General features: G+C 62.9%; 1 protein-coding gene across 7 annotated transcripts in view; it reads left to right on the top strand.

Moving 5' to 3' along the window:
- The window catches only part of NSD1 (nuclear receptor binding SET domain protein 1), a 106,122-nt gene that overhangs the window by 60,531 nt on the left and 17,914 nt on the right, over nt 1-27,677 (top strand). For 5 of the 7 annotated variants that reach the window (XM_075918713.2, XM_075918715.2, XM_075918710.2 and 2 more), the window contains 15 exons: nt 1,920-2,041; nt 2,148-2,439; nt 3,257-3,366; nt 4,240-4,315; nt 5,194-5,312; nt 13,699-13,830; nt 14,015-14,420; nt 15,226-15,405; nt 16,646-16,802; nt 17,006-17,211; nt 17,632-17,744; nt 18,471-18,740; nt 19,270-19,386; nt 21,457-21,598; nt 22,662-22,768. In XM_075918713.2, the coding sequence (XP_075774828.2) occupies nt 1,920-2,041; nt 2,148-2,439; nt 3,257-3,366; nt 4,240-4,315; nt 5,194-5,312; nt 13,699-13,830; nt 14,015-14,420; nt 15,226-15,405; nt 16,646-16,802; nt 17,006-17,211; nt 17,632-17,744; nt 18,471-18,740; nt 19,270-19,386; nt 21,457-21,598; nt 22,662-22,768 (2,549 nt within the window). The remainder of the gene's footprint in view (nt 1-1,919; nt 2,042-2,147; nt 2,440-3,256; nt 3,367-4,239; nt 4,316-5,193; nt 5,313-13,698; nt 13,831-14,014; nt 14,421-15,225; nt 15,406-16,645; nt 16,803-17,005; nt 17,212-17,631; nt 17,745-18,470; nt 18,741-19,269; nt 19,387-21,456; nt 21,599-22,661; nt 22,769-27,677) is intronic. The other 2 variants (XM_075918718.2, XM_075918712.2) reach the window with 1 other exon arrangement.

The following is a 27,677-nucleotide window of genomic DNA, read 5'->3' as shown; positions in this document are numbered from 1 at the left end:
CCTGGGGAAAAGGGCCTGGGGATGCCCTGGCCACTCGGAAATGTTACTCCCGGCTGTGGAGGGGACAGAGGCAGAGTGTGCACCCCCCGTTCTTTGCGAGGAGCAGCCAGGGCCGAATTATATCAAGCCTGAGAAATTTCCTCTGGCTGCTGGAAGCTCTGCACCGTGTGGGTATGCGGGGGAGGCTCCAGATGTGTATGGGGGAGGGTGGGGCTTAGAGGGTTTGGAAGGGGGGTCCAAATGCACGGGGTTTGGATGGACAGGGGAACAGCTCCCTCTATAGTGATGCCCCCACACACCAAGTCCCGTGTGCTGACACAACATTTGTATCTGCATCTGTATCCACAAAAATGAGCCCCGGCTATCCACATGTGTGGATGCGTCTAGAAAGCCATGGGTTTGCAGGGCTGCCAGGGTGCCTGCACTACCGTTGTGCCACGCTGAACCCCGACACACTACAGGGGATTCTGTACCAACCGTTTTTGAAACGTCACGTTCTGTGAAGCTCTGCATATTTTAATTGTCAAAATCACAGAGAAACAAAATACTTGTCAGCAGATAATTGACAATGGCTTGATTATACTGTGGGGTTTGACCAGTAAAATATGCAGACTTTTGCAGCATTTTAAAATATGTGCAGAATTCCTTCCAGAGTAGCTGTTTTGGCTCTGTGTTTGGCCCTGGTGACCACTGCGGGACTCGTGTCCAGTTCTGGTGTCTAGAGCTCAGGAGAAATGTGGTTCAGGGTAGTGCCACAAAAGCAACGAAAGGGTTAGAAACCCTGCCTTGAGACAGCTCAGCAAAAGGGAACTTGAAGGGGCAGCTTGCTTCGTGGCCTAGTAGTACCTACATGGGCTCTTCAGTTGAGCAGCGAAAGCTCCCCGGCAAGCCAGGGCTGGAAACGACACGCGCGCACACACGCAGTAACTAAGCCCAGGAACAACTTCCCAAGAGTCCTGGTCAGTTCCCCATCATGGGCAATGTTTGATTCAAGCCTGGGAGTTATGGGGGCGGGCCTGGCCTGGGCTGTGCAGGAGGACATGCGAGATGGCACCGAACCCGTGAGCGGGAGCGGGTGTTTATTTTCCTGCCCTAGGCCAGTGCCTTTACAAGCTCCAGAGGCAGGTCTCTGCCCTGGCCAGGCAGCAGCCTAGCACGTGCAGGGCTGTGAAGCTAAGTGGGAGGAGAGGGAGGGGGACTCCTGGAGGGTGCTGCATGCAATCGGGCATGGAGAGTGTGAGGAGCGGGTTCGGGTACAGCTGTCTGTGGAACTCTGGCTTAACTTAAGCTATGGTACTGTGAGCAGCCTCTTGAGTGGGCGGGGGTGTGAAACCAGCGAGCAATGGTGTGTAGAGTTCAGGGGCGGGGAGCGCTCCGAGGGACATGCAGGTGAGATTCCAGAGGTGCCCGTGCAGCTCGCACTGACCCTCGAGACTTGGGGGGCCAGTCGCTCTTGGGCACTCGCACCCACTGGTCCAAGAAAGGGTTAATAAGCAGGCCCTAGCCTCTATTCTGCAGTAGAAGAACCACAGTTGACCTGGATCTGCTGACTCTGGCTGGGGCTGTGGGTATAAAATCGCAGAGAAGCCTTTGGGCTCAGGGACTGGAAGGGGAGAGCCCCCGAGCCTGGGTTGCAGCCCATGCCTGAATGTCTCCCCTGAAACTTGATAGCCCAGCGGGCCTGAGTCAGCCAACCTGGCCGGCTGCAGCTGTGCCCCGTGTGCCGTGCAGACTTCACCTTCCTGATAAGAGAATCAAGTGAAGGGAGGTTTCTTCTCTGGACTGCTCTGCTTTTCTTAACGCTGCTTCCGGAAACCAGCGTGGGAGCCGGCTCTGAGGACGGGCTAAAAGGGGGATTTCACGCCAGCCTTTTGCTCTTGTCCCAACTGCCACCCTCAAGCTGGTTTCTCTCTTCCCAGCATATTCAGACAAGAAGCGCCTTAGGAAGCCGAGCAAGCGGCTTCTGGAATATGCAGAAGAATACGACAAGATATTTGCACCGAAGAAAAAATCCAAGAAGGGCCAGGAGCAATTGCAAAGGGTAGGTGAGAGCAAACCCCTGTGCTCAGGCTCCAGCAATAGCTGTGTTCTCGCGGGGCGTCGCACGGTGCAGGTTAACCCCCTTCCATCTGTCTCTTGTGCGCTAGGTGAGCTCCCGGGAGAGGGCTGAGTTGGAGGGTGAGGAAAGTCTTCCGGCACGATGCAGTCATGGCAGCGATAACCGGAGTCTGCAGAACCCTCTGGAGTCAACGCCATCTTCCTCTTCAGCCAAAGATGCTCCTCCAGTCCTTGAAGCAGAGCCGCTGTCCCATTCCTCCGAGCCCCCGGACCTGCTCCTAGACGGACACTGCGATTTGCCAGAGCTGACGCTGTCTTCCCCTGACGTGTCTGAAGTTTCTGCTTGTTCTCTGGAGGCAGAGGACCGCTTCCTGAAATCAGGTGAGCGCTCCGCAGCACGTCTCCCTGCTGAAGTGAGGGAGACTGCTCCCGTCTAGCGGCCGGGTGCTGGACAGCGAAGGAACCACTCTCTGGGTCTGTCTGGCTACACTCTGTGGTGGGGCTGTAAAATGGAAGAGTGAGCAAGCATCCGTAGCCGCTCACTTCATACGTCCACACCTGCATGGATGCCTTGTCGGAAAGGGTTTGTGTCTCCAAAACTCTCCGGCTCTCGGGATCGGTGTGGTTGCTGCATCTCTAGGAGGCAGGTGCTTCAGTTAGGGCTGATCTTTCCCTGCGATTGCAGGGCCTGGAGCACTAGAGGTTCGGTGGCGGAAGACACAGCTCCAGCCACTGGACCCTTGGTCACCTACACCCAGTGTAGAATTACCTGGAACGTAATGTCTGGGCCAGGCGGGTGGGAACGCGCTCGCACACCTGGCTGGGGGGCCAGAGGGGGGTGGAAATAGGGGGCAGCATGTTCATTGGGCTCCTGCCTGGCGTGGCTACTGGTTGCCTGGCTCGCTCGGTCACATTGCTAGGCTGTGCTGGCTGCCCTAGCAGGCAGCTCTGGTTTTTCTGTGAGATTGACGTTGCTATGCAAGCATTGGTATTGTGGCCAGCCCTGAAGATCACAGCCAGGCTGAGGTCTGTGGCACTGAGCATGCCACAAATGTAAAATCAGACCAGTTGCTGCCTCAGAGACCCAAGGGTTAGCAGCTGGCTGAGGTTTTAACTGTCAGCTGGTATCTGATAATGCACCTGTTCGTCCAAATCCAGTGGAAGAAATTTATTTTTCCTAACAAGAACTTTGTTGCAGGGAACTTGGAGAGGAAGCGTCAGAGGAAGCCAACTAAGAAGCTCTTGGAATCCAATGACCTGGATGCTTTATTTATGCCAAAGAAGGAGGGGTGGACTCCTCCAAAGAAGGTAAGTTCCTTCCAGCTGTTCCCTGACCACTAGCAGGACACCAGGTTCCCCCTCTAGCTGGTTGCAGATGAGCTGTAGTGATTTCATGTGTGTTTCAGGCTCCCGAGGGAGCGGGATTTCCTCCGCGCTCGTGAAAGCTCGTACGGTTTGGGAAAAGCTCAGCACACACCCATTCAGAACACTTTGTACAAATCTCCTTATAAATTCATCCCCACGGGCATTGCTTCCTGCCGGTGCTGCCAAGCCCTGCGTAGCTGCCCCCTTCTCGCTGCGCGTTACGGTGACTGAACCATTGGAAAGGAGGGAAACCGCTTCGCTTGTGATGGGCCCGGGTGTCTGCTGGGAAACATCTCTCCCCTCCCCTTGGCACTGGCAAAGGAGACGTGCCAGGGCCCCGGGTGCAAGTGCTTGGCGGTGGATTTTTCTGGTCGCAGAGCGGGGAGTCTCCATCGCGTCTGTTCTCTTGCTGTTTGATCTGGATCCTGAGATCCTAGCCCTGAATTTTCATAGGCCTAGTTTTCTCAGGAGGGGGATGCCCTTTCTCTCCCCGCTCTCCTCTGCGAGTGAGCATCCGGGCGTCTTAGCTGGGTCCCCCCTATCCTGCTCTGAGAGCTGGGCTTCCGACGTAGGGGTGCAGACGAGTGCCCGTACACACGGCTAGCGGACACGCCTGGGCTTAGGGTTTAACGCTCGCGGGTACGCGTGGTCCCCAGGCCACCGGGGGGCCACCGGGCTCTGCAGGAAGCATCGTCCGCCCACAGCAAATGGCGGGACAGTGTACAGGTGCCTGCCTGGCCTGCTTGCCGCCGCAGCCATGAGCCCTGCCTGTGGAGGGCTTGCCGCTGGTAACGGGTCCGTCCTGTGTGTTCCCAGTGCTTCGAGGCTGGCCCCCAGGAGAGTGACCTGGCTGAGTTCTATCCCACCCCCCGGTTTTTGGACCTCGGCGAAGGTAGGAACTGGGAGGCGTCTGGGCAGTGCGCCTGCATTCCTGGGCTGGTCGGTGCCAGGCCCCTTGACAGACCCAGGAGTGGGGGTGTCTGGCTCGGGAGGAGAGCAGCCGGGAGCGCTGCCCAGCTGGGCATGCCCTCTGGTCTGGGCGCTGCGCCCGCGGGCTCAGCTGGAGGCGCCTCGGGAGGCTTTTGGGAGCTGTCTCGTCGAAAGGCGGGGAGACTCCATACCTGCCCCACGGACAGTGGCTGGTGGAAGCAGCCTGCCAGGCCAGCTTGTCCCATACGGCTGTGACTGCGGCAGCGGGTATTGCCTGGCCAGGGGCCCTCTTGTTTTTCCCACCCGAGTGGAATGAATTTCCTTACGGGCACTGGTGGGGGGAGGTGCGACACACCTTCCTAGTGGTGCATGTGGCGGGAGTGGGACCAAGGGCTTGTGAGCGTGGGGCAGAGGGTTGGGGTGCAGGAGGGCGAGGGCTCTGTCTGGGGGTGCAGTCTCTGGGGTGTGGCTGGGGACAGGGATTGGGGGTGCAGGAGGATGCTCAGGGCTGGTAGGGGCTTGGCCTTACCTGCCTGGCACCTTGCTGGGGATGGCAAGCAAGGGCCCTTCCCCCGGCCGTGGCAGCTCCGTGTGGGTCTCCTCCCACTGGCCCCAGCAACCTCTGGGCTTGATGCTGCAGCCCTGAGCCTCCGCAGGACTTACGAGGAGGCTGCGGGGAAGGTAGGCAGTGATGGGAGCGTTGCTGCGTGCCCCAGCCCAGGTCCATGCCCCTGGGGGTGTCGCCAGCACAGCCGCTTGGTGGGACAGCCTGACGTGCAGGGCTCCTGGGCGGCAGAGTCCTTGTTTGTGCATTGGGGTGACACGGGTCTCTCCCCGCAGCTCCCGACAAGCTGTCCGAGAAGCAGAGGAAGCGCAAGAGACTGCGCTACCCCTCGGCGACGGCGCAGTACAAGAGGGGGAGGAGCGAAGACGCCCTGGGGGAAGCGCCCAGCTCGGAGGTACTGTTCGTTCTCCTGGGGGCTGCAGGCTGTAGCCCCTGCTCTCCCCTCCTCCCGGAAAGGCACTGCTGTACTGTCTGTGTGCCCTGACCACCCCTTGCAAGGACTGATGGGACCCTGGAGCGCAGCCTTCCTCTGGGGCTGTTGCTCAGCGAAGGGCGCCCGAGAGACGGCTCATCTGGAGCTCTGGCGTGCCGCTGTGGGAGGGGAGGCCTTGGCTGCAGCCTCGGGGCGTTGGCTTCTTGCGCACTAGAGTGTGGCTGCCGCGCTCGCCTCCCCGCTGCCTTCTGCGGGCCGGGGGCAGCGGCAGAGGGAGGGAAGCCGGTCCTGGGGAGGTCAGGGCTCCTGGTTGCTTTCCGGCCACTCCTGCCCCATCCAGAGCTCAGAGGCCTCCCGTGGGTGCTGTGAAAGCGCCCTGCCTCTGGCAGCCTCCCAGGAGTGAGTCAGGTCTCCCCACACCCCGGCCTGGCAGATGACACCACTTGACCCACAGCCGGTCCTGGCCAGCGGTATCTCAGGTGCCAAGTGTAGGCCTTCCCCTGCCTCTCTGCTGCAGGGGCTCCCAGCTGTTCACCCCGGCTTGTCGGAGCAAGGCTGCAGCCTGCCGGGGGTAGTTCCGGAGGTTCCGCTTGCTTGTGACGCTCTGTGCCAGGCTGGTCTGCTGGCAGCCAAGTATCTCCGCGCGGGCGAGTGCCAAGGGTCCCGTCGCAGATGCCCCTGGCCTGGGAGTGGGTGTGCAGCCGGGAGTCCTCTCTCCGGTGCTGCGGGGGCCCATACAGCCACGTCTGGAACAACAGGTGCTCTGGGGCAGAGGGAACCTGCCGCTGAACTCTGTCTCCCTCGCCTGCCTGGGAAGCCCCACCTGCAGCGGCAGGCAGGGGAGAGATGGCGCTGGCGTGGCACAGCCCAGGCCATGCCTGCTGGGCTCCCAAGGGCTCCTCGAGGAATCGTGGGCAGCGGAAGGCTCAGGAAGAGTGGCTGCCCGTTGCCCGTGGTACGTGGCTGTTCTTCGCTCGCTGGTCAGGGCTGGGATCTTAGCAGAAATGGGCCGTTGGGGAAGTCTCCTTGGCAGCTGCCTGCTCCATCCCCAGCTCGCCTGGGTCAGCCCTGCATGTGGCTGCAGGGAGCTGCGTGCCAAGCCGGAGCAGAAGGCCCAGACACCCAGCATACAGGGACCGGCTGACGCAGGAGGGGTTAGGGCTAACCCTGAAGTAAAGAGTTCAAGCTGGAGCATTCTACTGCAGTAACCCACATGGGGGCATCGTGCCCCCGGCTGTGCGGTCTCTCCTGCCCCCCCCCCTCCCACAGAAGCACAGCTCGGCGTACGTATCTGCTCCTGTCTGGCTGCATTCTGTGCTCCACTGATGCTGGGAAACACAGGATCAGCGTTACTGTAGCAAAGTGAGGAGGGCCATGTGGGCGAGAGGGCTGCAACGACCCTGTCTAAAGCCTGCAGTGCCCCTCTGCAAACACCCAAGACAGCGACTTCCCCCAGACCTGCCTGGTCATCCGCGCCCAGCTGGATGGCTGGCCTGACTCCTTTCTCTACTATCGCTCCAGCTCCGTGAGTGTTCTGCAGCAGGACCCTGGCCTGGGCCTCGCTAGCCTGGCTAGGTCCCGTGAGTGGTGCCCAAAGGGAATCCTCAAGGGAGCAGACGTCGGGTAGCCTGCGAACCCTGCCTGGTCTCCATTACGGGGACCACTGCCGTGTGCCGGAGCGGGACAGGGCTGGCATCGGAGAGCAGCCAGGGCTAGCCGCCTCCCCAGGCGCCAGGGGAACGGAGCGACCTGCCCCTGGAGCTGCAGGGCATGTATAGAGGGGTCTGTGCTGCTCGAGGCAGGAGCCAAATGGCTTTGGAAAGACTGGTGCAAAATGTCCGCACGCCTCACCCTAACCCGCCCTGCCGACGCCCCAGACCGACCGACGGGAGCGCTGACCTCCGCACGCCTCACCCTAACCCGCCCCGCCGGCACCCCGGACCGACCGACGGGAACGCTGACGTCCGCACGCCTCACCCTAACCTGCCCTGCCGACGCCCTGGACCGACCGACGGGAGCGCTGACCTCCGCACGCCTCACCCTAACCCGCCCTGCCGGCGCCCCGGACCGACCGACGGGAGCGCTGACCTCCGCACGCCTCACCCTAACCTGCCCTGCCGACGCCCCGGACCGACCGACGGGAGCGCTGACCTCCGCACGCCTCACCCTAACCCGCCCTGCCGGCGCCCCGGACCGACCGACGGGAGCGCTGACCTCCGCACGCCTCACCCTAACCCGCCCCGCCGGCGCCCCGGACCGACCGACGGGAGCGCTGACCTCCGCACGCCTCACCCTAACCCGCCCCGCCGGCGCCCCGGACCGACCGACGGGAGCGCTGACCTCCGCACGCCTCACCCTAACCCGCCCCGCCGGCGCCCCGGACCGACCGACGGGAGCGCTGACCTCCGCACGCCTCACCCTAACCCGCCCCGCCGGCGCCCCGGACCGACCGACGGGAGCGCTGACCTCCGCACGCCTCACCCTAACCCGCCCCGCCGGCGCCCCGGACCGACCGACGGGAGCGCTGACCTCCGCACGCCTCACCCTAACCTGCCCTGCCGACGCCCCGGACCGACCGACGGGAGCGCTGACCTCCGCACGCCTCACCCTAACCCGCCCCGCCGGCGCCCCGGACCGACCGACGGGAGCGCTGACCTCCGCACGCCTCACCCTAACCCGCCCCGCCGGCGCCCCGGACCGACCGACGGGAGCGCTGACCTCCGCACGCCTCACCCTAACCCGCCCCGCCGGCGCCCCGGACCGACCGACGGGAGCGCTGACCTCCGCACGCCTCACCCTAACCCTCCCTGACGGTGCCCCGGACCGACCGATGGGAGCGCTGACCTCCGCACGCCTCACCCTAACCCTCCCTGACGGTGCCCCAGACCTATGGGACCGCTGACGTCTGCACGCCTCACCCTAACCCGCCGTGTGGCGCCCCGGACCGACCGACGGGAACGCTGACGTCCGTACGCCTCACCCTAACCCGCCCCGCCGGCGCCCCGGACCGACCGACGGGAACGCTGACGTCCGCACGCCTCACCCTAACCCGCCCCGCCGGTGCCCCGGACCGACCGACGGGAGCGCTGACCTCCGCACGCCTCACCCTAACCCGCCCCGCCGGCGCCCCAGACCTATGGGACCGCTGACGTCCGCACGCCTCACCCTAACCCGCCCCGCCGGTGCCCCGGACCGACCGACGGGACCGCTGACGTCCGCACGCCTCACCCTAACCCGCCCCGCCAGCGCCCCAGACCTATGGGACCGCTGCCAGGGTCCCTCCCCCTTGCTAGCCCAGCAGGGCGCTCATGTGCCTGCCTGTCCTGGCCGTCACAGCACTTCCTCTGGCGCTGAGCGTTGCAGATGCACACTGCGAGGGGGGAGCCATGGCCACCCACTCGGCGTCCAGGCCTGGCCTGGCTGCTCCTGCCCACGCCACTTGCCAGCAGGCTCAGGGCTCAGCCCTCTCTGCGCGCTGGCCCTCTGGTTGGGACGCAGGAGCTCACCCTGGTGCTCCAGCCAGGCTGTGGGGGGCTCACCCTGCTCCACGTACCATGGGGGGCTGGCCCGTGTCCATTGTGGTCCCCCCCCACCCCACATGGCTAGCTGGAGGGAGGGGGGAGAGGTGGCTTCATCCCTCTTCCCCCAGCCGAAGTTGGGGCCTCACCCTCATTGTGGCTCTTGCGGTGTGGAGCCGGCCTGTGAGTGCTTGCACCCAGGGAGCGGCCGGGTGACCGTGCTGGTCTGTGCTGGGGGAGTGAGTTCTCAGGACTCTGAGGTGAGCATGTGCCAGGCTGTGGGATTGCTTGTAGGGCCAGCGAGGCTCCTGGCCTGCCCCACCGCGGACAGATGGCTTCTGGGTTGCTGGGAGCAGGCTGGGGACAGGTGCACGCCAGGGTTCTCTCCAAGGTGTGCGCCTGCCCAGAAGCACTCAGCAGCACTCACCTTCCTGCTGGACCTGGCGTGGCCGCTCCCGGGGCGGGGCCCGGACTGCGTTGGGGGTTGGCTGCTCTGGCAGCTGGAGCTGTGTTGGCAGGCAGCAGCTCCCGCCAGGGTTGGGGCCACAGGGGGATGAGCGGCTGCTGCCAGGGCTTTTCTAATGCCAGTAACATGAGTTCTCCTGGCTCAAAACTTGTAAACTCCAACGTTCTTATGCAGTTGTGAAATAATAATGACCTATAAGGAAAGGAGCCCCGAGGCTTTGCCTATGCAAGTTCTGCCTGGCAAAAGGGTTAGGAAGCCAGCTGTGTGTTTCTGATCCTCTGGGTTGAACTGTATCATAGCAGCACGGATTAGAACAGCTAGCCCCGGAGATTCAGTGCAAGGCCACGTGCAAGCCTCTGACCTTCCAGTACTGCCCCTGCACCAAGGTCACGCAAAGGTGCGACTAAAACGCCAGCTGGAAGCGCCCCCTGGAAACAGAATTCTCAGCTGGCCAGAACCGGCTACTCTCCGGGCCCTACTCTGCACAGGGTGGCAATTCGTGAGAAAGAACCTGACCCAGACGTTGATGCAGGGCCTCGGACAGCAGAATTTCTGCCCTGGAATTGAGGGGCCAGCCTCTCCTCTGGGGAGGATCCTTGTGCAGAGAAGGTAGGCAGCATGTTCTCCAGCGCACCTTCTGTGCACTCCCCAGCGCTGACTGAAGCTGCCTCTGCCATCAGAGCCCTTTAACGAGGACACACCGTGAGGATCCAAAAGGGAAGCTGGAACAGCAGATTAGTCTGCCTCTGTCATCCAGGCCAAGTTCTGAAGTGATACAAGAAACCCCCCAAGGTTTCGAAAAGGCACTGTGCAAATCCCAGACTCAGGCGTGGCTGACCACCAGGGTGAAGCGCTTTGTAAAAGGTGAAATGCAGGGTGAGAACCCACACAACTCCTTTACAGAAGGGCTTTTATTAAGCCCCAAAATATAAGAAAAGCCAAAACAGGAAATCTCCAAAGTGCCCTTTTTAAAAAAAGAAAAGCTGGTTTGAAGGGAGGCGTTCTAGAATGCCCAGAGCCGAAGGGTAGCAACACCTTCGCTGGAACAGAGCCTGTAAGAGTTTGGCAAAAGAGCTCTCCATCTGGGCATTGGAGAGGAGAACAGAAATGAACTTCATCTTGATACTTGTGCTCCCTTTTCTTTGGTGTTGGAGTTTAAAAACTGTTTTATTTTGTTTTCAAATGCCTTTAACGTGGATTAATCCCTGTGTTTTTAGAGACAATGGTATTGCTAGTCTACACGTGTATTTTGACGTCTGAATCTCCCCTGTGTCAAACATCCTCAAAGAAATCGTGTCGTGTTGGACCCCTAGTATTGAATAGCTGCTCTGAAACCGTTTATTAAAAATTGGGGTTATCGTGATTCTCAGGATACCAAGGATACAATTGTCTCTCTCAGATCCGTAGTCTGTCATTGTCATGAGATGTCAAGATATGTTGAAGATAATGTTTAAGTTCCACTGATAGGAGTAAAACAAAAGGAAAAATATGTAGCACTATTATTTTTTCCTTTTGTTTTACCAAGATCAGACTAACACAGCTACCTCTTCACTGCTAGGAGTGAGAGACTCACTGAATTTTGATTGACCATTCCAAGGGCTTGCCACTTCAGACGCTGGTGCTCTTTGATAGACCACCCCTAACGATTCCCTTCCAAACCTTTCTGATCCAGGAGAGATTTTGCATACTTCCCCAAACAGCAAAGTGACCTCCAGGTCATTGATTACTCAAGAAAAACAACCTGATTTCAGTAGTTAGTCCTCAAAAACAATATTCTACTTTTACAGTCTGACATAACAAATACGGTTTAATGGGTCTGATCAGGGAACACAAATAGCCTGTAGTGCAAGTTTTCAAGGGAATGTTTGTTATGCATTTGTCAATGATCTGCTATAAAATACACGACAAATCAGGAACAAAACAATTGAGACTGGTGAAATGTGTTAGCATATAATTCTAAACAGAAGGCAGCAAATATAAGTGAACACAGCGTGAATGATTGAACAAGCTCTACAAATGAATGCAGTTTTAGGGTATATCCGGTACAGTCAGCAATTTAGAGGCTGTGTTCCACAAAGACGTCTATGGACCAATGTCAAATAGATCAAAAAGCAGAGGAACTCATTCAGTTTTTATTTCTCACTACTCTCCTGCCTCCACCTTCGCCACTGCCCTACGCCTACTTTATGAAAAACGAGACGAGACACAAAACTTCCCATTTTGTCTCCAAATCAAGGGCATCAGTAGTAGAAGGGAATATTGGAGGGCTCTGTGGAGCCTCCTGCTGGCCATTTCTCCTTGTCAGGCTTTGAGAGGCTCAGCCCCCTTGCTGGGTAATACACAGCCCAAGTGAGGGTGGCAGGGAACAGCCGAGTAATGGAAGCAGCCTGTGACCTGGGACCTTACTGGAGACGGACCGACGCGGAAATCGTGGTGCTGGTGCGGAGTGGACAGGTCAGGTTCCTGCGTGGGAGGCCAGCGAGAACGGAGTGGAGCAGAACAAGGAGGCTAATTGAACGGGGGTCCCTGTTCCTTTAGTCACTTCATATGAAATGGCCAGTTCAAGTCCGGCGATTGTGGCTTCTCCCTTGTTTTAGAGTTGTGTGTACATCTCCGCGCCAGAGCCCCTACGGAAGCTGGGTGGGGCCTGTGCGTCCTGGCGGATTAGCTCGCCTCAGGCTCTCGGCAGTCCACAGGTTTAGGCACCACGCCCAGGGCTTTCATTTGCTGCTTGTTGAGTCTTTGCATCATCGGCCAGCATATGGTCAAACAGAGACTAAACTGCAGTCCTTTCCCCCAGTGGAAATGGGGAGGTGGGTGTTGGGGGGAACCCCGGCCCACCCTCTGCTCCGGATTCCAGCCCAGCCCCTGTGATAGCAGCTGCCCCAACACCTGCCGCAAGACAGGCTACTTCCCCGCCCCTTCCTTCTCTCTGGTTTGTGCTCCTAGTGTCCGTTGTCTCCTTTCCTCCTCCTCCCAGCGGCGCCCCTGTCCTCGGCGGCACGCGCCCCAGCTGCCGGCAAAGCTGCTTTTAGAGCCAGTCTGCCCTGGCTTTCTTAACTACTGCCGGTGTCCTAACTGGCCCGGACTCTGCAGGCTGGTCAGTTAGCCCCGATGGCCTCTGCTGGTTCCAAACCAGCCCCTCCCTCTGACTCTAGGTCTGAGGCTTATAGATGGCCACTCCACTGCCTTTCTGCAGCCTGCTGCTCTGGCCTGCGTCGGGGGCCAGGCGCACGCGTCCAGACCAGCACCCAAGACAACTCGGCCCGCTCCTGGCTGGCAAATCCTAGGGGGCTGGTGCGCACTGCCCCTGCTTTGCAGCGGCCCGGTGAGCCCGCTGGGTCAGGTCTGTCCGTGATCTCAGCCCCCTTGCTGCACTGCAGAGCACACCTCCGCCCAGCCCAGGTACTGCCCGCTGAGCAGCAGCGCTCCCGGGTAACGGGCTCGCCTTGCCTGGCGCTCTGCCCCGGTGCCAGCTCCCAAGCGGGTGTCTCACCCCTGGTTGGTGCAATAAAAGGCCTCCCCTCCTTGTCGCCTCCCTGGTTTGGAGCTGCTGCTGCCGCTGCTCTTGGGCCTTGCAAGGAGCCGGTGACGCAGCTCACGAGGGGCCGTGGGATGCTGGTGGCTTGCAGGCTTTGGAAGGCAGTTGTGGCCTAAGCCTGTGATGGACTAGTCGACTATCCAGGAAGCAAATGCTTATGGGCTAGTCAGTCGACTAGTCGATTCTCCCCGCCCAATCAGGGGGGGGGGGCAGAGCTTCAAAGCAGCACTGCACAGCTGAGCCTGGGTTCTGGGGAAATGCCGCACGGAACCCCGCGTCAGTAGGGGAGTCCCCAACTGACCCCGGGCTCCATGAGGGCGCGTCCGCTTTGAAATGTACAAGAGCCCCCGCGTGCAGCCCGGGGTCAGCAGGACTTCCCAGGGGCCCCTGGCTGCAGGTGGACTTCCGCATCCTCCTCTGAAACGGGGGGCTCTTCTGCATTCCTCCTTGGAAATGTGCAAGTGCCTGTCGACTGGTCAGTTACCTGGGGTTCACACCCTTACTGGGCCTGGGCTGTGGCTGCAGAGAGGACCCGCAGCCTGCCACCGTGCCGGCCAGCAGCCCAGCCAAAGCGCTGCCAGCGGCTCCTGGCCTGCGGTGTGGCACGGTGCTCACTGCGGTGGAGCAGGCCTAGTGCCGCGAGGTGGGGTTGTGGCACAGCCGGCGCGTTTGTCAGGCCAGGCGGGGGTGTGGCCGTGCACCAGCCAAAGGGGCAGGAGGGCGCGGACAGCGTTTGCCCCGGGGCAGGAGGCTCCCCGAGGCGCGGCTCCTCCCCCCCAGCGTGCTTGGTGCCTGCGATTGTGACACTCCGTGGTCTGGCAGGGGGAGACGCCTGTGCAGGGGAGCGCCGCCAGCCCCGAGGACGGCTCCGAGCAGGACCATGGAGCGCCTTCCACCAGGAAGCTGCAGGGGGAGCGCGGAGGCGGCGCTGCCCTTAAGGAGAACGTCTGTCAGGTAGGGAGCTGAGCTTGCTGGGCAGCGTGGCGCTGTCGGCGGGAGCCTTGTCCGGTTTGTGGGCGCCTGGCGGCTGGCTGGGAACGAGGGGGACGCGCTGGCGCCGTGGCGGGGCCGGCGGCGTTTCAGAAGGGCTCTCGCGGCTGCGGTTTTGCCCTGTGCGTGACGCTGCGTCCCCCCACAGATCTGCGAGAAGCCAGGGGAGCTGCTGCTGTGTGAGGCGCAGTGCTGCGGCGCTTTCCACCTGCAGTGCCTCGGGCTCTCCGAAATGCCGAAGGGCAAGTTCATCTGCACTGAGTGCTCGACAGGTATGCGCCGTGGGGGGGCTGCGGGCGGCCGGGGGAGCCCGGTCTCTTCCCTCTGCGGTGTGACACTGTTCTCTCCTCCAGGCGTGCACACCTGCTTTGTGTGCAAGAGCAGCGGGGAGGCCGTGCGGCGGTGCCTGCTCCCCTTGTGCGGGAAGTACTACCACGAGGAGTGCGTGCAGAAGTACCCCCCCGCCGTCGTGCAGAACAAGGGCTTCCGCTGCTCCCTGCACATCTGTATGACCTGCCACGCTGCCAACCCGGCCAACCTCTCGGCATCGAAAGGTAGAGACGTGGGCCAGCCGGGAACTGGGGCTCCTGCTGCGCCCACCCCTCCGGGCCCCCGCAGGGAGCAGGTCAGGGCCAAGGCGCTCGTTGTGGGCCTGAGCCCGAAGGTGTGGGTTGCTCAGCCTGCCCAGCCGGGAGCCTGGGCCCGGCCACTGCCCCCGTGGCTCTGCACAGAGGCTGCTCAGCGAGGGCTGGAAGCCAGGCCTGTGCCCACGTTGCACACTGGCCTCCCGCGCTCCCGTTCTGGGCTTCGCTGAGGCCTGAAGCCAGCAGGGACCGGCAGGGCCCCCTCGCCTGCAGCGCGCACTGTGCGCTGGGCCCCAGCTCTGCAAAGAGCCATACTGGCTCTGGCCACGGGTGTATGCCCGTGGGGCGTGGAGCTGTGCGCACAGGTTCCCCTCCCCTCCCCACCAGCTGCGGTGCCTTTGCGGGTGGCCACTGCGCACCGGCACCGTGCGCAGGGCGTGGGCTGGGCTGCGACTCAGCCGCTGGCACATGGCAGGAGCTAACGTGCCTGTCAGACCTGCCCAGACCTCCGGGGCTCTCGGCAGCAGCCAGGGCGGCGCCTGGGAGCAGGGGCCACGGAGGTGCCAGCAGGTTTTCCCCAAAGCAGCGACCCCCAAACTTGCTACTGAGTGACCCAGCAACTGGGGGGACCCATTTGTGGGACAGTGGCTGCCCCTGCCCTGCTGGAGAGACGCCTGCACTTCTCTGCCTGGCCCAGCAGAAAGGAGAGGCTGGGTGGTCCGTGGCCCCCCCCCAGCTAGGGCCCAGTGCTGATTGCACCCTTCCCTCCCGCCAGGGCGCCTGATGCGCTGCGTGCGCTGCCCGGTGGCGTACCATGCAAACGACTTCTGCCTCGCGGCTGGGACGGTGACCCTTGCCTCCAACAGCATCATCTGCCCCAACCACTTCGCACCACGGCGGGGCTGCCGCAACCACGAGCATGTCAACGTCAGCTGGTGCTTTGTCTGCTCAGAAGGTGAGACCCTTCCCCCCGCCCAGCGCGCAGAGCATCCGGGGCAGGCCGGCGCGGGGCCCGGCAGAGGTGACATGCTCCGGGGTCTTGGCCGGTTCAGGGCATGCCTGGCAGGGGAGATGTGTGGGGGACCCTGACGGGTTCAGAACGGGCCTCCAGGGGCGGTGACTTGCGCAGGGACCGGGGGAAGGGGCGGAAGACACGTGTGCGGGGTCCATGGTGGGTTCAGGGCGGGCCCAGTGGGGGTCATGGGTGCGGGGGGGGGGTCATGGCGGGTTCAGGGCAGGCCTGGCGGGGGTGACGTGCGGGGGGGCCCTGGCGGGTTCAGGGCAGGCCTGGCGGGGGTGACGTGCGGGGGGGCCCTGGCGGGTTCAGGACGGGCGACGACGTGTGCGGGGGCTGTGACGGGTTCAGGGCAGGCCTGGCGGGGGTGACGTGCGGGGGGGCCCTGGCGGGTTCAGGGCAGGCCGGGCGGGGGGGACGTGCGGGGGGGCCCTGGCGGGTTCAGGGCAGGCCGGGCGGGGGGGACGTGCGGGGGGCCCTGGCGGATTCAGGGCAGGCCGGGCGGGGGGGATGTGCGGGGGAGCCCTGGCGGGTTCAGGGCAGGCCGGGCGGGGGGGCCGTGGCGGGTTCAGGGCAGGCCTGGCGGGGGTGACGTGCGGGGGGGCCCTGGCGGATTCAGGACGGGCGACGACGTGTGCGGGGGCTGTGACGGGTTCAGGGCAGGCCGAGTGGGGGTGACGGGGTCTGTGGTGGGTTCAGGGTGGGCCCGCCGTGGGCAGCAAACGCGGAGACAGACTGCAGAGCCACCTACACAGCAGGAAAAAGCTCCTGGGAACGGCCGTGCACCGCCGCACCCGCATGCAGAGGCAGGCCAGGGCGCGTCTTGGCCCTCGGTGAATTGGAGCCGGCCGCTGGCCAGCTGTGCTCTCCGCTTGAGTTGTGGGCCTGGAAGGGCGAGGTTTGACTGCTGCACGGCCTCACAGGGGTGAGGTGGTTCTCTTGGTCATGCCAGGAGAGGAGACCTCTCTGGGCGCCCCCCCAGCCTGCGGCACAGGGCTGAGCCGAGGGAAGGGCACAGTCTGCTGCAGTCCTGGTGTGATGGGCTCATCTGTGTGGTGCCTGGGCGCGGCCCCGACAGCCTGGTGCTGCGCCGATGGCGGGAGCCGGGAGTCGGAGCCCTGTGCGGAGCTCAGTGGCTGTTTCCGGTGAGCGCTCACCTCTGTCTCGCTCCTGCCCACAGGGGGCAGCCTTCTGTGCTGTGAGTCGTGCCCGGCCGCTTTCCACCGGGAGTGTCTGAACATCGAGATGCCCGAGGGCAGCTGGTACTGCAACGACTGCAAAGCTGGCAAGAAACCCCATTACAAGGAGGTGGTCTGGGTCAAAGTGGGGCGCTACAGGTGGGTAACGGTTAGTGTCGCCCGCGCAGAGGGCCCCGTCCCTCCTGGCTCTTCCCTCTTCCTCCAGCCACGCCCTGCCCAGCACTGCCACAGTGGAGGCACCGGGAGCCCCAGGAAAGTTGTTTCTGTGCCAGGGCCCCTGGAGAAGCACCAGCGGTGCCAAGGCAGTGAGCCGCTTTTCCTGTTCCTCTCCCCCGCGGCAGGTGGTGGCCAGCGGAGATTTGCCATCCCAGAACAATTCCCGTCAATATCCAGAAGATGAAACACGACATCGGCGAGTTCCCCGTGCTGTTCTTTGGCTCCAACGACTACCTGTGGACACACCAGGCCCGGGTGTTCCCCTACATGGAGGGCGACGTGAGCAGCAAGGACAAGATGGGCAAGGGAGTGGATGGCATTTATAAGAAAGGTAAGGCAAGGGGCGCTCCTGGTGGCTCTGAGATGGCCTGGCGCCGGGCCTCAATGGGCCCCCGTGGCCAGGTGAGCCTCGTACGTGGCCCACCCCGAGTGCACGTGGCGCTTAGGCCAGGGGGCAAGAGACACTGAGCGCCTGGTTCCAGCTCCTCCACAGAGTGGGCACGTGGGCCTGCTGGTGAGAGTGGCATCCAGCCTGCGCCGCCCCCCCGACACAAAGCTGCAGCCCCCGGCCAGCCACTGCCCACCCCAGCTGACTGGCGGGCGCGCTGCAGCCGTGCGTGGCCCTGGCAGGGCCCTGGTACAAGCACCTCGGTGTCGGCCTCCACTCCTGCAGCGGGGCCACTAGTGCGTCCAGCTGGCCGCTCCAAGGAGGCGCCCGGGCTCGCGTCACACCGTGGGTCTTGGCTTTCAGCTCTGCAGGAGGCTGCTGTGAGGTTTGAAGAGCTGAAGGCCCAGAAAGAGCTGAGGCAGCTGCAGGAAGACAGAAAGAACGACAAGAAGCCCCCTCCCTACAAGCACATCAAGGTGAGGGCGTGGCCTCGCCGCGCGGGGAGAGGGAGGCCGGCCGGCCAGCGGCGCCGAGCGGCTGGGGCAGGGCGGTTACAGGGCCCCCGGGGCAGGCCCAGCATGCCTCTGAAGGCCGAGTAGCTGCCACCAGGCAGGCGGATTGAGAGGAAGGGTTTCACCTTCCAGGGTGCACTGAAGAGGAGCTCTGTTCTCTCCTGTAGCCGCTACTGGGCATCACTAAGAGGTGCTGCTTTGCTGGGACATCCGCGGGCGTCCTGATGGAGCCACGGGGTGGCCACGGCCACGGGAATGTCTCTGCCAGCTAGCGGCAAAGGGCAGAGGTCTGAGCAGGGTGCGAGAGGTGGGTTCCAGGCGAGCCGTCTCCTGGTGTGCGTCGCAGAGGGGATTGCGCGGCGGCGCAGAGGGCGTCTCTGTTGCTGCCTTCGAGCGTCGGGTCAGGAACCCAAGTCCAAGGCCCTGCTTGTGCTACCAGCAAGACGATGGGTTCTCCAGCGGGCGCTGCCTCCAGCCTTTACCTGGGCCAGAGTTGGGAGGGGCGAGAGCTGCTTGCGAGGCCGTCCCAGGAGGGTCCTGGGCAGTGAGCCGGCGCAGGGGCCGTTCCCCCGGCAGGCAGGTGGCAAGGCGGCGCCCGGGGAGAGGGGCTGGAGCAGTGCCTGCGGCCTGGGGGGTCGTACCGGTGCAGGTGTCTCCTCGCTAGCTAACCTGCTGTGTGCACGCTCCAAGGTAAACCGGCCCGTGGGCAAGGTGCAGATCTTCACAGCAGACCTGTCTGAGATCCCGCGCTGCAACTGCAAACCCACCGATGAAAACCCGTGCGGCCTGGACTCGGAGTGCATCAATCGGATGCTGCTGTACGAGTGCCACCCGCTGGTCTGTCCGGCCGGGGGGCGCTGCCAGAACCAGTGCTTCTCCAAGCGGCAGTACCCCGAGGTGGAAATCTTCCGCACGCTGGCCCGGGGCTGGGGCTTGCAAGCCAAGAGGGACATCAGAAAGGTACCCGCTGAGCCGAGGGGCCCGCTGGAAAGGGAGGAGGCTTCCACCCAGGTGGCAGGGCTCAGCAGGGGACGTGGAGGCCCAGGGGCTTGGGGGGGGTTCGGGTGCCAGGCAGGGGAGGCAGGAGCAATTCTCCCTGCAGCCATGGTGCACGGACCCAGGAAGACGCAGGTGCTGAGATGGGGTGTCCTTAGGGAAGGGCAGGGCAGCGTTGTCCCAGCTGCGCGGGTGCCGCTTGCACAGGTTTCCCTGCCAGCAGGTGCCCTGTACTGCCAAGGGCCCGGCTGGGTCGGCTGTATGGAATCCAGGCCCAGCTCCGCTGTGCTCGAGCAGACGGGGGAACTGGGCCAGCCGGCGGGGCAGCTGGCTGCTCCCTTACCATGCTCCTGTCGGGTTTTGAAGAGTCACGAAGCTGCTGCGGAATCCAGGTCCCGCTTGCTGCAGAGTGCCTGCGGCCCAGCGCGTAGACGTGGGAGCGCCCCACGGGCCGCAGGGCCTGAGCAGCTGTCTGTCCCTCCTTGGCTTGCAGGGCGAGTTTGTGAACGAATACGTGGGAGAGCTGATCGACGAGGAGGAGTGTCGGGCACGAATCCGCCACGCACAGGAGCATGACATTACCAACTTCTACATGCTGACTTTGGACAAGGTACACGATGGGCCCTGCCCGGCCTCTCCAGAGCACAGGGCCCCTGCAGCCATCCGAAATAATAGCACGACGTTCCTTAAGGACAGTGCAGAGCACTGCACTTAGCGGGGCCATGGGGACAGAGCCACCGACTCGCCTTCCTGTGGCTTTTCCACACTTCTGCCTGCCTGCCGTCCTAGCTCATGTTCTCTGGACCTTCTCCAGTGTCTCTACAGCTTTCCTGAAATGTGGCACCCAGAACTGGACACAATGCTCCGATTGAGGCCTGCCCAGCGCAGAGCAGAGCGGGAGAATGACTCCTCGTGTCTCGCTCGCTACTCTCCTGTTCATGCAGCCCACAATCATGTTGGCTTTTTTTGCAACAGGGTCACACTGTTGACTCCTATTTAGCTTGTGGTCGACTCTGCCCCCCAGGACTCCTTCCTAGACCATCGCTTCCCGTTGTGTGTGAGAAACAGATTGGTCCTCCCTAAGGAGCACTTTGCATTTGTCCTTATTCAGCTTCACCCTGTTGACATCGGCCCATTTCTGCGGTGTGTGCAGATGGGTTTGAATTATGGCCCTACCCTCCAGAGCACTTGCCACCCTGCCCAGGAAAGCTGTGATGAAAGTCCAGAGGAGAGCAACGAGACTGAGAAAAGGTCTAGGGAACAGGAGCTGTGAGGGGAGACTGGAAAAGAGAAGCCAGAGGGGACATAGGAGTGCAGCTGCCTCTGCGTCATACACGTGTCCCTGGAGGGTTTTGTCCTGTTTATTTCACGTCTGTTTAGTCCGAGGCCTGAGAGGGGGCGGGGCATGAGGGCAGCTTTCAGGCACCTAAAAGGGTGCCTCAGGAAGGAGGGAGAAATTGCTCCTTGGCCTCTGAGGACAGCACAAGCAGCAAGGGGCTTAACCTGCAGCAGGGGAGGTTGAGGTTGGACATGAGGGAAAAGTTCCTGCCTGTCAGGGGGTTAAACGCTGGAATAAATTTCCCCGGGGGCTGTGGAATCCCCATCCCTGGGGCTGTTGAAGAGCAGGTTGGACAGACACCGTCAGGGATGGGCTAGATGGTGCTGGGGAGGGCCGGGGATGTCCAGGGTGCAGACGTGAGGGTCACGGGCGTGCAGGGGGACAGGCAACAGGCTTTCTCTAAATACAACTTCTGTGGACCCAGCCACCGGTGCCTCAGGCGACCCCGCTACGGTGGGGATGCTGCCTTCTGGCTCCGGAGGCCGCTCCCATGCCGGCCGTGCTCAGAGGAGCCTGCTGGGACTGGCGCTTACTGATTGCCACCCCATGGCTCTGCTCCCCTCCCCTTCCCTCCCCTCACGCCCGTCCTCTCCTCTCCTCTCCGGCCTTGTGTGTCTCTCGTGTGTGGCAACCTGGTCTCCTGCTGGCTTCGAGCATCTCTGGGCAGTCAGGAGTCCCCACGCCGGGCCATGGCCAGCAGGCTGGGGCGCTAGCGACTGGGCCACGCCGAGGGCCCAGCTTGGTACCTGGGTTTCGGCAGTTCCCATCCTGGACTCACTAGAGAGCTCAAGCTGTGGGTGAAGGAACCCAGAGCCTGCTAACCCTGGGCTGGCTTTGCTGCGTGCTCACCCCGGGGGCCCGCCCGCCCGCGGCTCAGTAAGCCCTGCTCTTGCTTGGCAATTGGGTGCGCTAGTCAGCATCCGAGGCTCCTCCAGCCGTGGCTTCAAGCCCCTGGCACCAGTCGTAAGCTGCGTGGCTGGCCGATTGCAGCCCTTGCCATCAGCCCGCAGTTCCGGTCAAGCCATCCGGCTCGCCGCTGATTGGCCAGGGCATCAGACTCTGCTGCCCACGTGTTCGGTGTGCTTCCCCGGAGAGATCGGCAAGGCTGCCTCGTCCCCGCTGGCAGGGCCCTCTGAGGAGCGTGGCGCACTGACATCGCTGGCCACGAGAGCGAGGTGCTGCTCTGCCGGGCACAGATGGGTTCCCCTCCGGGCGGGGCCTGGGCGGTGGGGGAAGGGAGTTCTCTGCGGCCTGCTAGCGCAGCGGTGGGCACACAGCCTGTGGCGCGCTCTGGGGGCAGGGCGGGGGCTTTTGAAGAGTCCCTTTTACGTGTGATTTCAGGACAGGATCATTGACGCCGGGCCAAAGGGCAATCACGCCCGGTTCATGAACCACTGCTGTCAGCCCAACTGCGAGACTCAGAAATGGTCCGTGAACGGCGACACCCGGGTTGGGCTCTTCGCTCTCGTCAACATCAAGGCTGGTAAGGGGGGGCCTCTGGCAGGAGGAGGAAATACTGCGGGACCCTCACTTCCTGGTGGAGGCAGCAGCGGGCCCTGTGTGCGCGGCTCCCCTTCCCCGTCTGTCGGCCAGCGTGGGCATGCAGGGGCCATGCAGCGTAAGGGTGGGCGGGGGAGCGCCGGTGCACAGGGGCCAGATACGCAGAAACGTCCCTGGGAATGGCAGACGCCCTGCATCCAGCCCCCTGCCTTCCTTCAAGTCCAGCTGCTCCCTGGCTCCGGGCGGGGCCCAGCGCTAGGCTTCCTGGGCTGCCACTAGCAAGCAGACAAGTGCAGAGCCCAGGGCTGGGGCGCGGGTGGCGAGGGGCAGAGGCTGGTGCCCTTCCCGTTTGTGCCAGCTGAGCAGGGATGGAGCATGGCCCCCTACAATGGACCGGTAAGCCTGGGCTTGTTGCTTACTCCTCAGCCACGCGGCTGCAAGGGGGAGTGGGAGCTGGTGCCCATGAGGAGCTGGCTTTAAGCAGGTTCCCACAAGCAGCGGCTCCGCCTCCCCTCCCTCCCTTCCGCTGCACTGCTGCCTCTGAGCCGATAGGCGGGGAGCCGGCTCCGCGGACCCACCTGCTCTTGCTGCAGAGGCGGGGGCAGGCAGGAGCTAGTGATGGGAGAGCTGGCTTAAAAGCCAATTCCCCCAGCGGTGCCGCATGCTTCCTCCTCTGCCTGCGCTGCCGCCGCCTCTGAGAGGCAGCAGCATGGGGCGGGAAGGCTGTGTGAGGAGCTCGGACCCCCGGCGAACAGGGGCTGTATCTTTATCTGTGAGAGGCGGCAGGGCGGGGCGAGGCAGATCGGCACGGGGAGCTGGTTTTACACTGGCTCCTCCGCGGACCAGCTCCCGCCTGCCACCCCGCTACCTGATAGAGGCGGCAGGGGCTCCCCAGGAGCGCGCTGGCTGCTGGCCCCGCCCCGGGGGTTATCAGTAGCCGTGTAACCGCTAAGATTTCGTGCGGTTTCCCGCGACCCACCGGCCCGTTGGAGGCGCAGAACTTCCTGCCGCGTGGCTTGTCGCTTACCGATCTCTCGTGTTGCCAGGGACTGAGCTGACTTTCAACTACAACCTGGAGTGCTTGGGCAACGGGAAGACGGTTTGCAAGTGCGGTGCTCCGAACTGCAGCGGGTTCCTAGGAGTGCGGCCGAAGGTAGGACAGCGCTCCAGCTGCGGCTCTTCCCGAGGGCCTGCTTGCTGCGGGCTTCCACGAGTGCCGAGAAATGCCGCAGCCTTTGGAGAGCGGGTGTGAGGATCCCGCTGCCTTGTGACGGGCACAGGTGCGCCTCGCTCGCTGTCGTGGGAGCGGACGAGGGGCCTTGCGGGAGGCGCAGGGGTTTTGGGGCTGGAGGCGAATTCCTTGTGTTGTGTTTTACAAATGACCCCGCTGATCAGCGCTTCTGTGCATTGAGTGCAAGCAGCAGCTGCTTGTTAAAACAAGCAAAGAGTGGACATAAGTCACCCCTGAAAACGCTGCTCGCCCTGAACGCATCCAGCCGCTGCCCCAGCAGAGCCCAGTAAGTCTGAAGAGGAGCGCTCGGCCGTGGCTGCACTAGGAGAGTTCCCAGGTATCGCCCTGCGCTGGCTTCGCATGGGGACGCGATGGCCCAGGAAATTCTCTGCCCACGGTGGTGCGCTCCCGTCGGAGGAGGGGTGTTTGCGTTGAGCCCTAGTGTGGCACTCACAGGTCCTCAGTCGTTTACTGCACTTGGCTGTTGGCCTGGGGTGGGATCTTAATGGAACAGGGCAGAGCTGGTGGGCCTGGCAGAGTTGAGTTGGCTGCGGCCCGGCGTTTTCCACAGCAAGCTGGGCCTGAATTCTGTGGCAGGATCCCCGGTTTCGTGGCCCTGGGGTGTAGCCGATTGGAAACTCTGCCTCAGCTTCCTCTGAATGAGAAGCCGGCTCTTCACCCGCTCATACTGTTCCAGCGAGGTGCGCTCCTGCACCGCATGCCCTGCTCTTGGGCACTTCTCCCTAGCACCGCCCCTTCGGGTCAGCTGGGGCGCCTGCTGCAGTGGCGCCGGACCATGACCCTGCCAACATGACCCCCTTCTCTTCCTTCTTGCCCGCGCTCCGGCGGGGGGAGGGGTGGAATAGAGACAAGCAGCACGTCTCAGAGCACCAGCTAAGAGGTGAGAGTGATCGTCCCCCCAAGCCTTCTGACTGTTGGCGTGGAAATATGAATCTGCATAGCGCAAAGATGCTTGATGCACAACAGGTTGAGTTAGAGGCGAGGTTTTCAGGTCCCATGTGCTGCCTCTGTCCGTCCTGTTTCCGTGCGTGTCTTGGAAATACGATGCGAGACTCCCTAGTTGGAGATGTGCTGTTGAGGCCTGTTGCTGGTGCCCCGATGGACTCAGTGACTTGGCAGCAGCCTGCTCTGTCCTGTGAGTCCGGGGTGGTTGGTGCTAGGAAGACTTGTGACCAGGTCACCTGGCACTGGGATCTATTTGAAACCTGGTATTTTTCCATGGACGGGGGATGTAAAACAAAGGGTCCCCGCGCTGCTGGGGAAAGTCTGTTAAGCAATGGGAAGCCGCCAGCCCTTTGTCCCACCCTCCAAAGCCCCTCTTTGATGTGGGGGCAGGGCTGCCTGGAGCGAGGCTCTTGGTGGGTGAGCGCTAGCGGTGCGTGTGACACAGGTCTGTCCATCAGGCCCTGCTGCGTGTGCACTGCCAGGCCAGGGCGGCTGTGTGTCGCCTGTCTGTCACTGAGGGGGATGAGCTCTCGCGGTACAGCAGTCACAGCGAGACGCGCTTGGGGCTGAAGCGGTGGAGTGTCTGTTGCTCTGCCGGGGGGAGTGCCTGGGGAGGCCAGAGGGCAGGAAGGCGGCCTCACTGCCATGCTCAGGGCTCTGTGCAGGCACTCCCCCTCAGCATGAGGAACCCTCTGTCCAGGGGGCTTGCCCCCCTGCGGTCCAGCCAAGGAGTGTGGCTGCAGCGCCGCCGGGCCTGCCCGCTCCGCTGAACAGCGGCATGGAGACACCCGGGTGTGCACGGCAGAGCAGGCCGTGGCGCTGCCGCTCTCTGGCCGGGGGACATGACCAGCAAGGCAGCCGAGAAGGCCTGAGCCCAGGTGGCGCCCTGTGATCTATGGGGAGGGACTCGCCAGACTGGAGCATGCCCGGATGCCAGCTATGCAGCAAGCAGCTGCGATGGCCCTGCGGGCGCTGTGGTGGATGCAGCCGGGGAGCGCAGCTTCTGTTCCACAAGCTGCTGGGGGGCAGCGTGGAAGGGAGGTGGGTGAGGCACCGCCGGGCTCTCAGCTGGACTTGGGTCTAGTTGCTCCAGTTCTTGTTGAGCCAGTGTGAGGGCCACCAGGAAGGCCACGTTCCACCACAGGTGCAGCAGCATGTAGGTTGCCATGGGCTTGAAGGGGCCCCGTGAGGTTACAACCCTGCAGGGGTGTGGGCCACTTACCTGGGGGGTGTCATTCCAGGCCTGTGAGGAATCTGGCTCGGGGACTCGCCCCAGTGGGACGCAGCGGTACGCCCAGGTGCACAGGGTTTGGGGGTCCCTCTGCCGTTGGGCGCACCGAGCAGGGGCCCTCTGCCACTTCCCGGTTGCGTGGCCCTGGTGGAAGGCTCTGCTGTGCTTGGCCACGAGGGGGCTGCCGCTGCCGGTGATGGAGGCGCCTGTGGTTCTGGTGGCGAGGTCAGGGAGCAGCAGCAGCCGCACTGGTGGTAGGACGGACACGGCCAGCCGGTGTTGTGGGGTCACTGGGATGGTGGGAGGCGTGCCGCAGGCGCCCGCGCCACGGGGGCAGAAATCCATCCGCTGGTACTTCCTGTTGGCTGGGGAGCCCCACCTCTGGGAGATGGTGTGGATAATGTTGGATGGAGGGACCACTCGCGAGTGCGGAGCCGCCAGCTGGGGCGGAGTCCTAGGAGGATGAAGTGGGCTGCATGCAGCTCTCCCAGCTAGAAGGCTTCCTGACAAAGGGGCGAAGACTTGGGTCCACCCTGTCAGTTGGCATAGACCACGGTGCCCCCCACCCCCCGACGTGAGGCAGGAGTGCCTGGCAGGCGAGTCACACTGCTCCGTGGCCATCTGAGCTGTCTGATCGCGGACGCCCTGGTGGGTGGGAGGGTGACTCCACACACCACGTCCAGGTCCAGCCACTGTCAAAGCATCTGGAGGACGTGGTGGGAGATCATCACCGCCACACCTGTGCTGCCGCGGTGCAGGCAATACATTGGTGCTGGTCAGGTGTGCGAGTCTGCCTCGGGCCTGTGACCACATGTGCAGGCCACCATATGCCCCAGGAATGGGAGGCGTTGCCATGTGGTGGTGGGTAGGGACAGGTGATTTGAGACAGTCCAGCCAAGTGTGGTTCGGGCAGGGATGCCTGTGTCTGGCACTGCCCCCAGTGGGAATGAGGACCGGCATGTCCGTGTTGAGCATGAGGCCCAGTCAAGAACCACGAAGCTTTGCTTCTGCCTGCTGTCGGCCTCGTCCTCTGCAGAGCCAGTCCAGGTGGGGGTAGACCTGAACCAGTGTGCCGGAGGACAGCTGCCAGAGCGCACCCCAAAGCGATGGCCCGTGGGCTGGGCTGGCAGCAAGGTGGAAGGCAGCGCCCCGTCCTCTCAGGTCCACAATAGGCCTGAGGCCTCCCTTTGCCTTGGGGATGAGGAAGTCTCGGGAGTAAAATCCCCTCCCCTGAGCTCCTAGGAACCTGCTCCCAAGTCCGGGTGGCACGTCCCTGCTGTCTGAGGAATTGCCTGCGAGAAGGGTCCCTGAAGAGGGCTGGGCTAGAGGGTGAGAGCAGAACTGAGTGTGACGGCACGTTGGGGGTTCCCCGTCTCCTGCACCCCGAAATGGCACAAACAGACTGTACCAGCCAGTGGAATTGAGGGTGGTTTATTGCTCCTCCAGCACAGCGCAGCACAGATGTAATCTGGTTACAGGAACTGGGCTAGGATGCCTCAGGCCCCCTTGAGATGGGGGAGACTGGGCCCCTAAAACTCCAGCTCCTCTCCCTAGGCTGTCTCATCCATCCTCACAGACAGCCACCAACCAACTAACTAAATTCCCTTGCAGCCCTGCCCCCCAGTCAGGGCAGCATCCACCTTCCTTTGTTCCTCTCCATGGGGGGTGTCTGGCCCCTGGCTCAACAAGTTTGGCCTTACCTCTGCCTAGCGAGGTTTTCCCTGCTGGGTCTTGCTCCAGACAGCAGGGGTCACCACCGCCCAGCAAGTACCCCCACTACGTCACAGTTCTCCCCCCTCCGAGAGCGAACTGAGCAGGGTCACTCCGCTCGTGACCTAGGGAAGTTCGGGTCCTCTGCGTGGGAACCCGCCCCGGGGACATGGGTGCTCCCCTTGACTCAGGCCGGCCGTGGCAAGGCCCCACATGAGCTGGCTTCCCTCTGTCCACTCGCCGCCCCGCTCCAGGCCTGTCCTCGGGGGTCACACCCACCCTTCCGCTGGCCTTGATCTCTGGCCAGGGTCTCTCGGGCCGGGGCCATGAGCCCAGTGAGCCTTCTCTGGACAACCAGGGCGGCTTCCACCCCCGAAGCTCCATCCAGGGAGGTCTTCCCCTCCCATAACTCTCTCAGCCAGCCCAGAGGGTCTATCTGGGGTAGAGACCCCCAAGCCGCTTTCCTCCTGTCTTGGGCCTTCCCGCCCCTCTGGCAGGAGTCACAGGACCGGCAGTACCGCTGCACGGCTGTAAAGATTCCCGGCCAATAGAAGTGCTGGAGCAGCTTCAGCCGGGTGCTCCGGATCCCCCGGTGGCCCCCAACGGGGACATCGTGGGCCAAATACAGCAGCTTGAGGCGATACTTTCGGGGGACGACCAGCTGCCGCTGGACCCCCCATGCCCTCGCCTTCCTGGGGGGGAGCCACTCACGGAACAGGAGCCCACGCTCCCGCAGGAATCTCTCCTGGCCACCTCTCCCCCGGGGCTGAGCTGCACGGAGGCCAGCCTGGTCCCTCAGCCTCTGCAAGGAGGGGTCTGCCTGCACCTCAGCCTGGAATTCAGCTGCTGAGGCAGGGATCGGGACCTGTCCCCCACCTCTGGGATAGGACCCCGTGTCCACTGGGATAGGACCCTGAGGACGCT

Source organism: Pelodiscus sinensis, chromosome 16 (genome assembly GCF_052426305.1).
Source record: "Pelodiscus sinensis isolate ZL-2025 chromosome 16, ASM5242630v1, whole genome shotgun sequence".
Lineage (NCBI taxonomy): Eukaryota > Metazoa > Chordata > Testudines > Trionychidae > Pelodiscus > Pelodiscus sinensis.
This window is presented reverse-complemented; position numbering and strand designations above follow the sequence as displayed.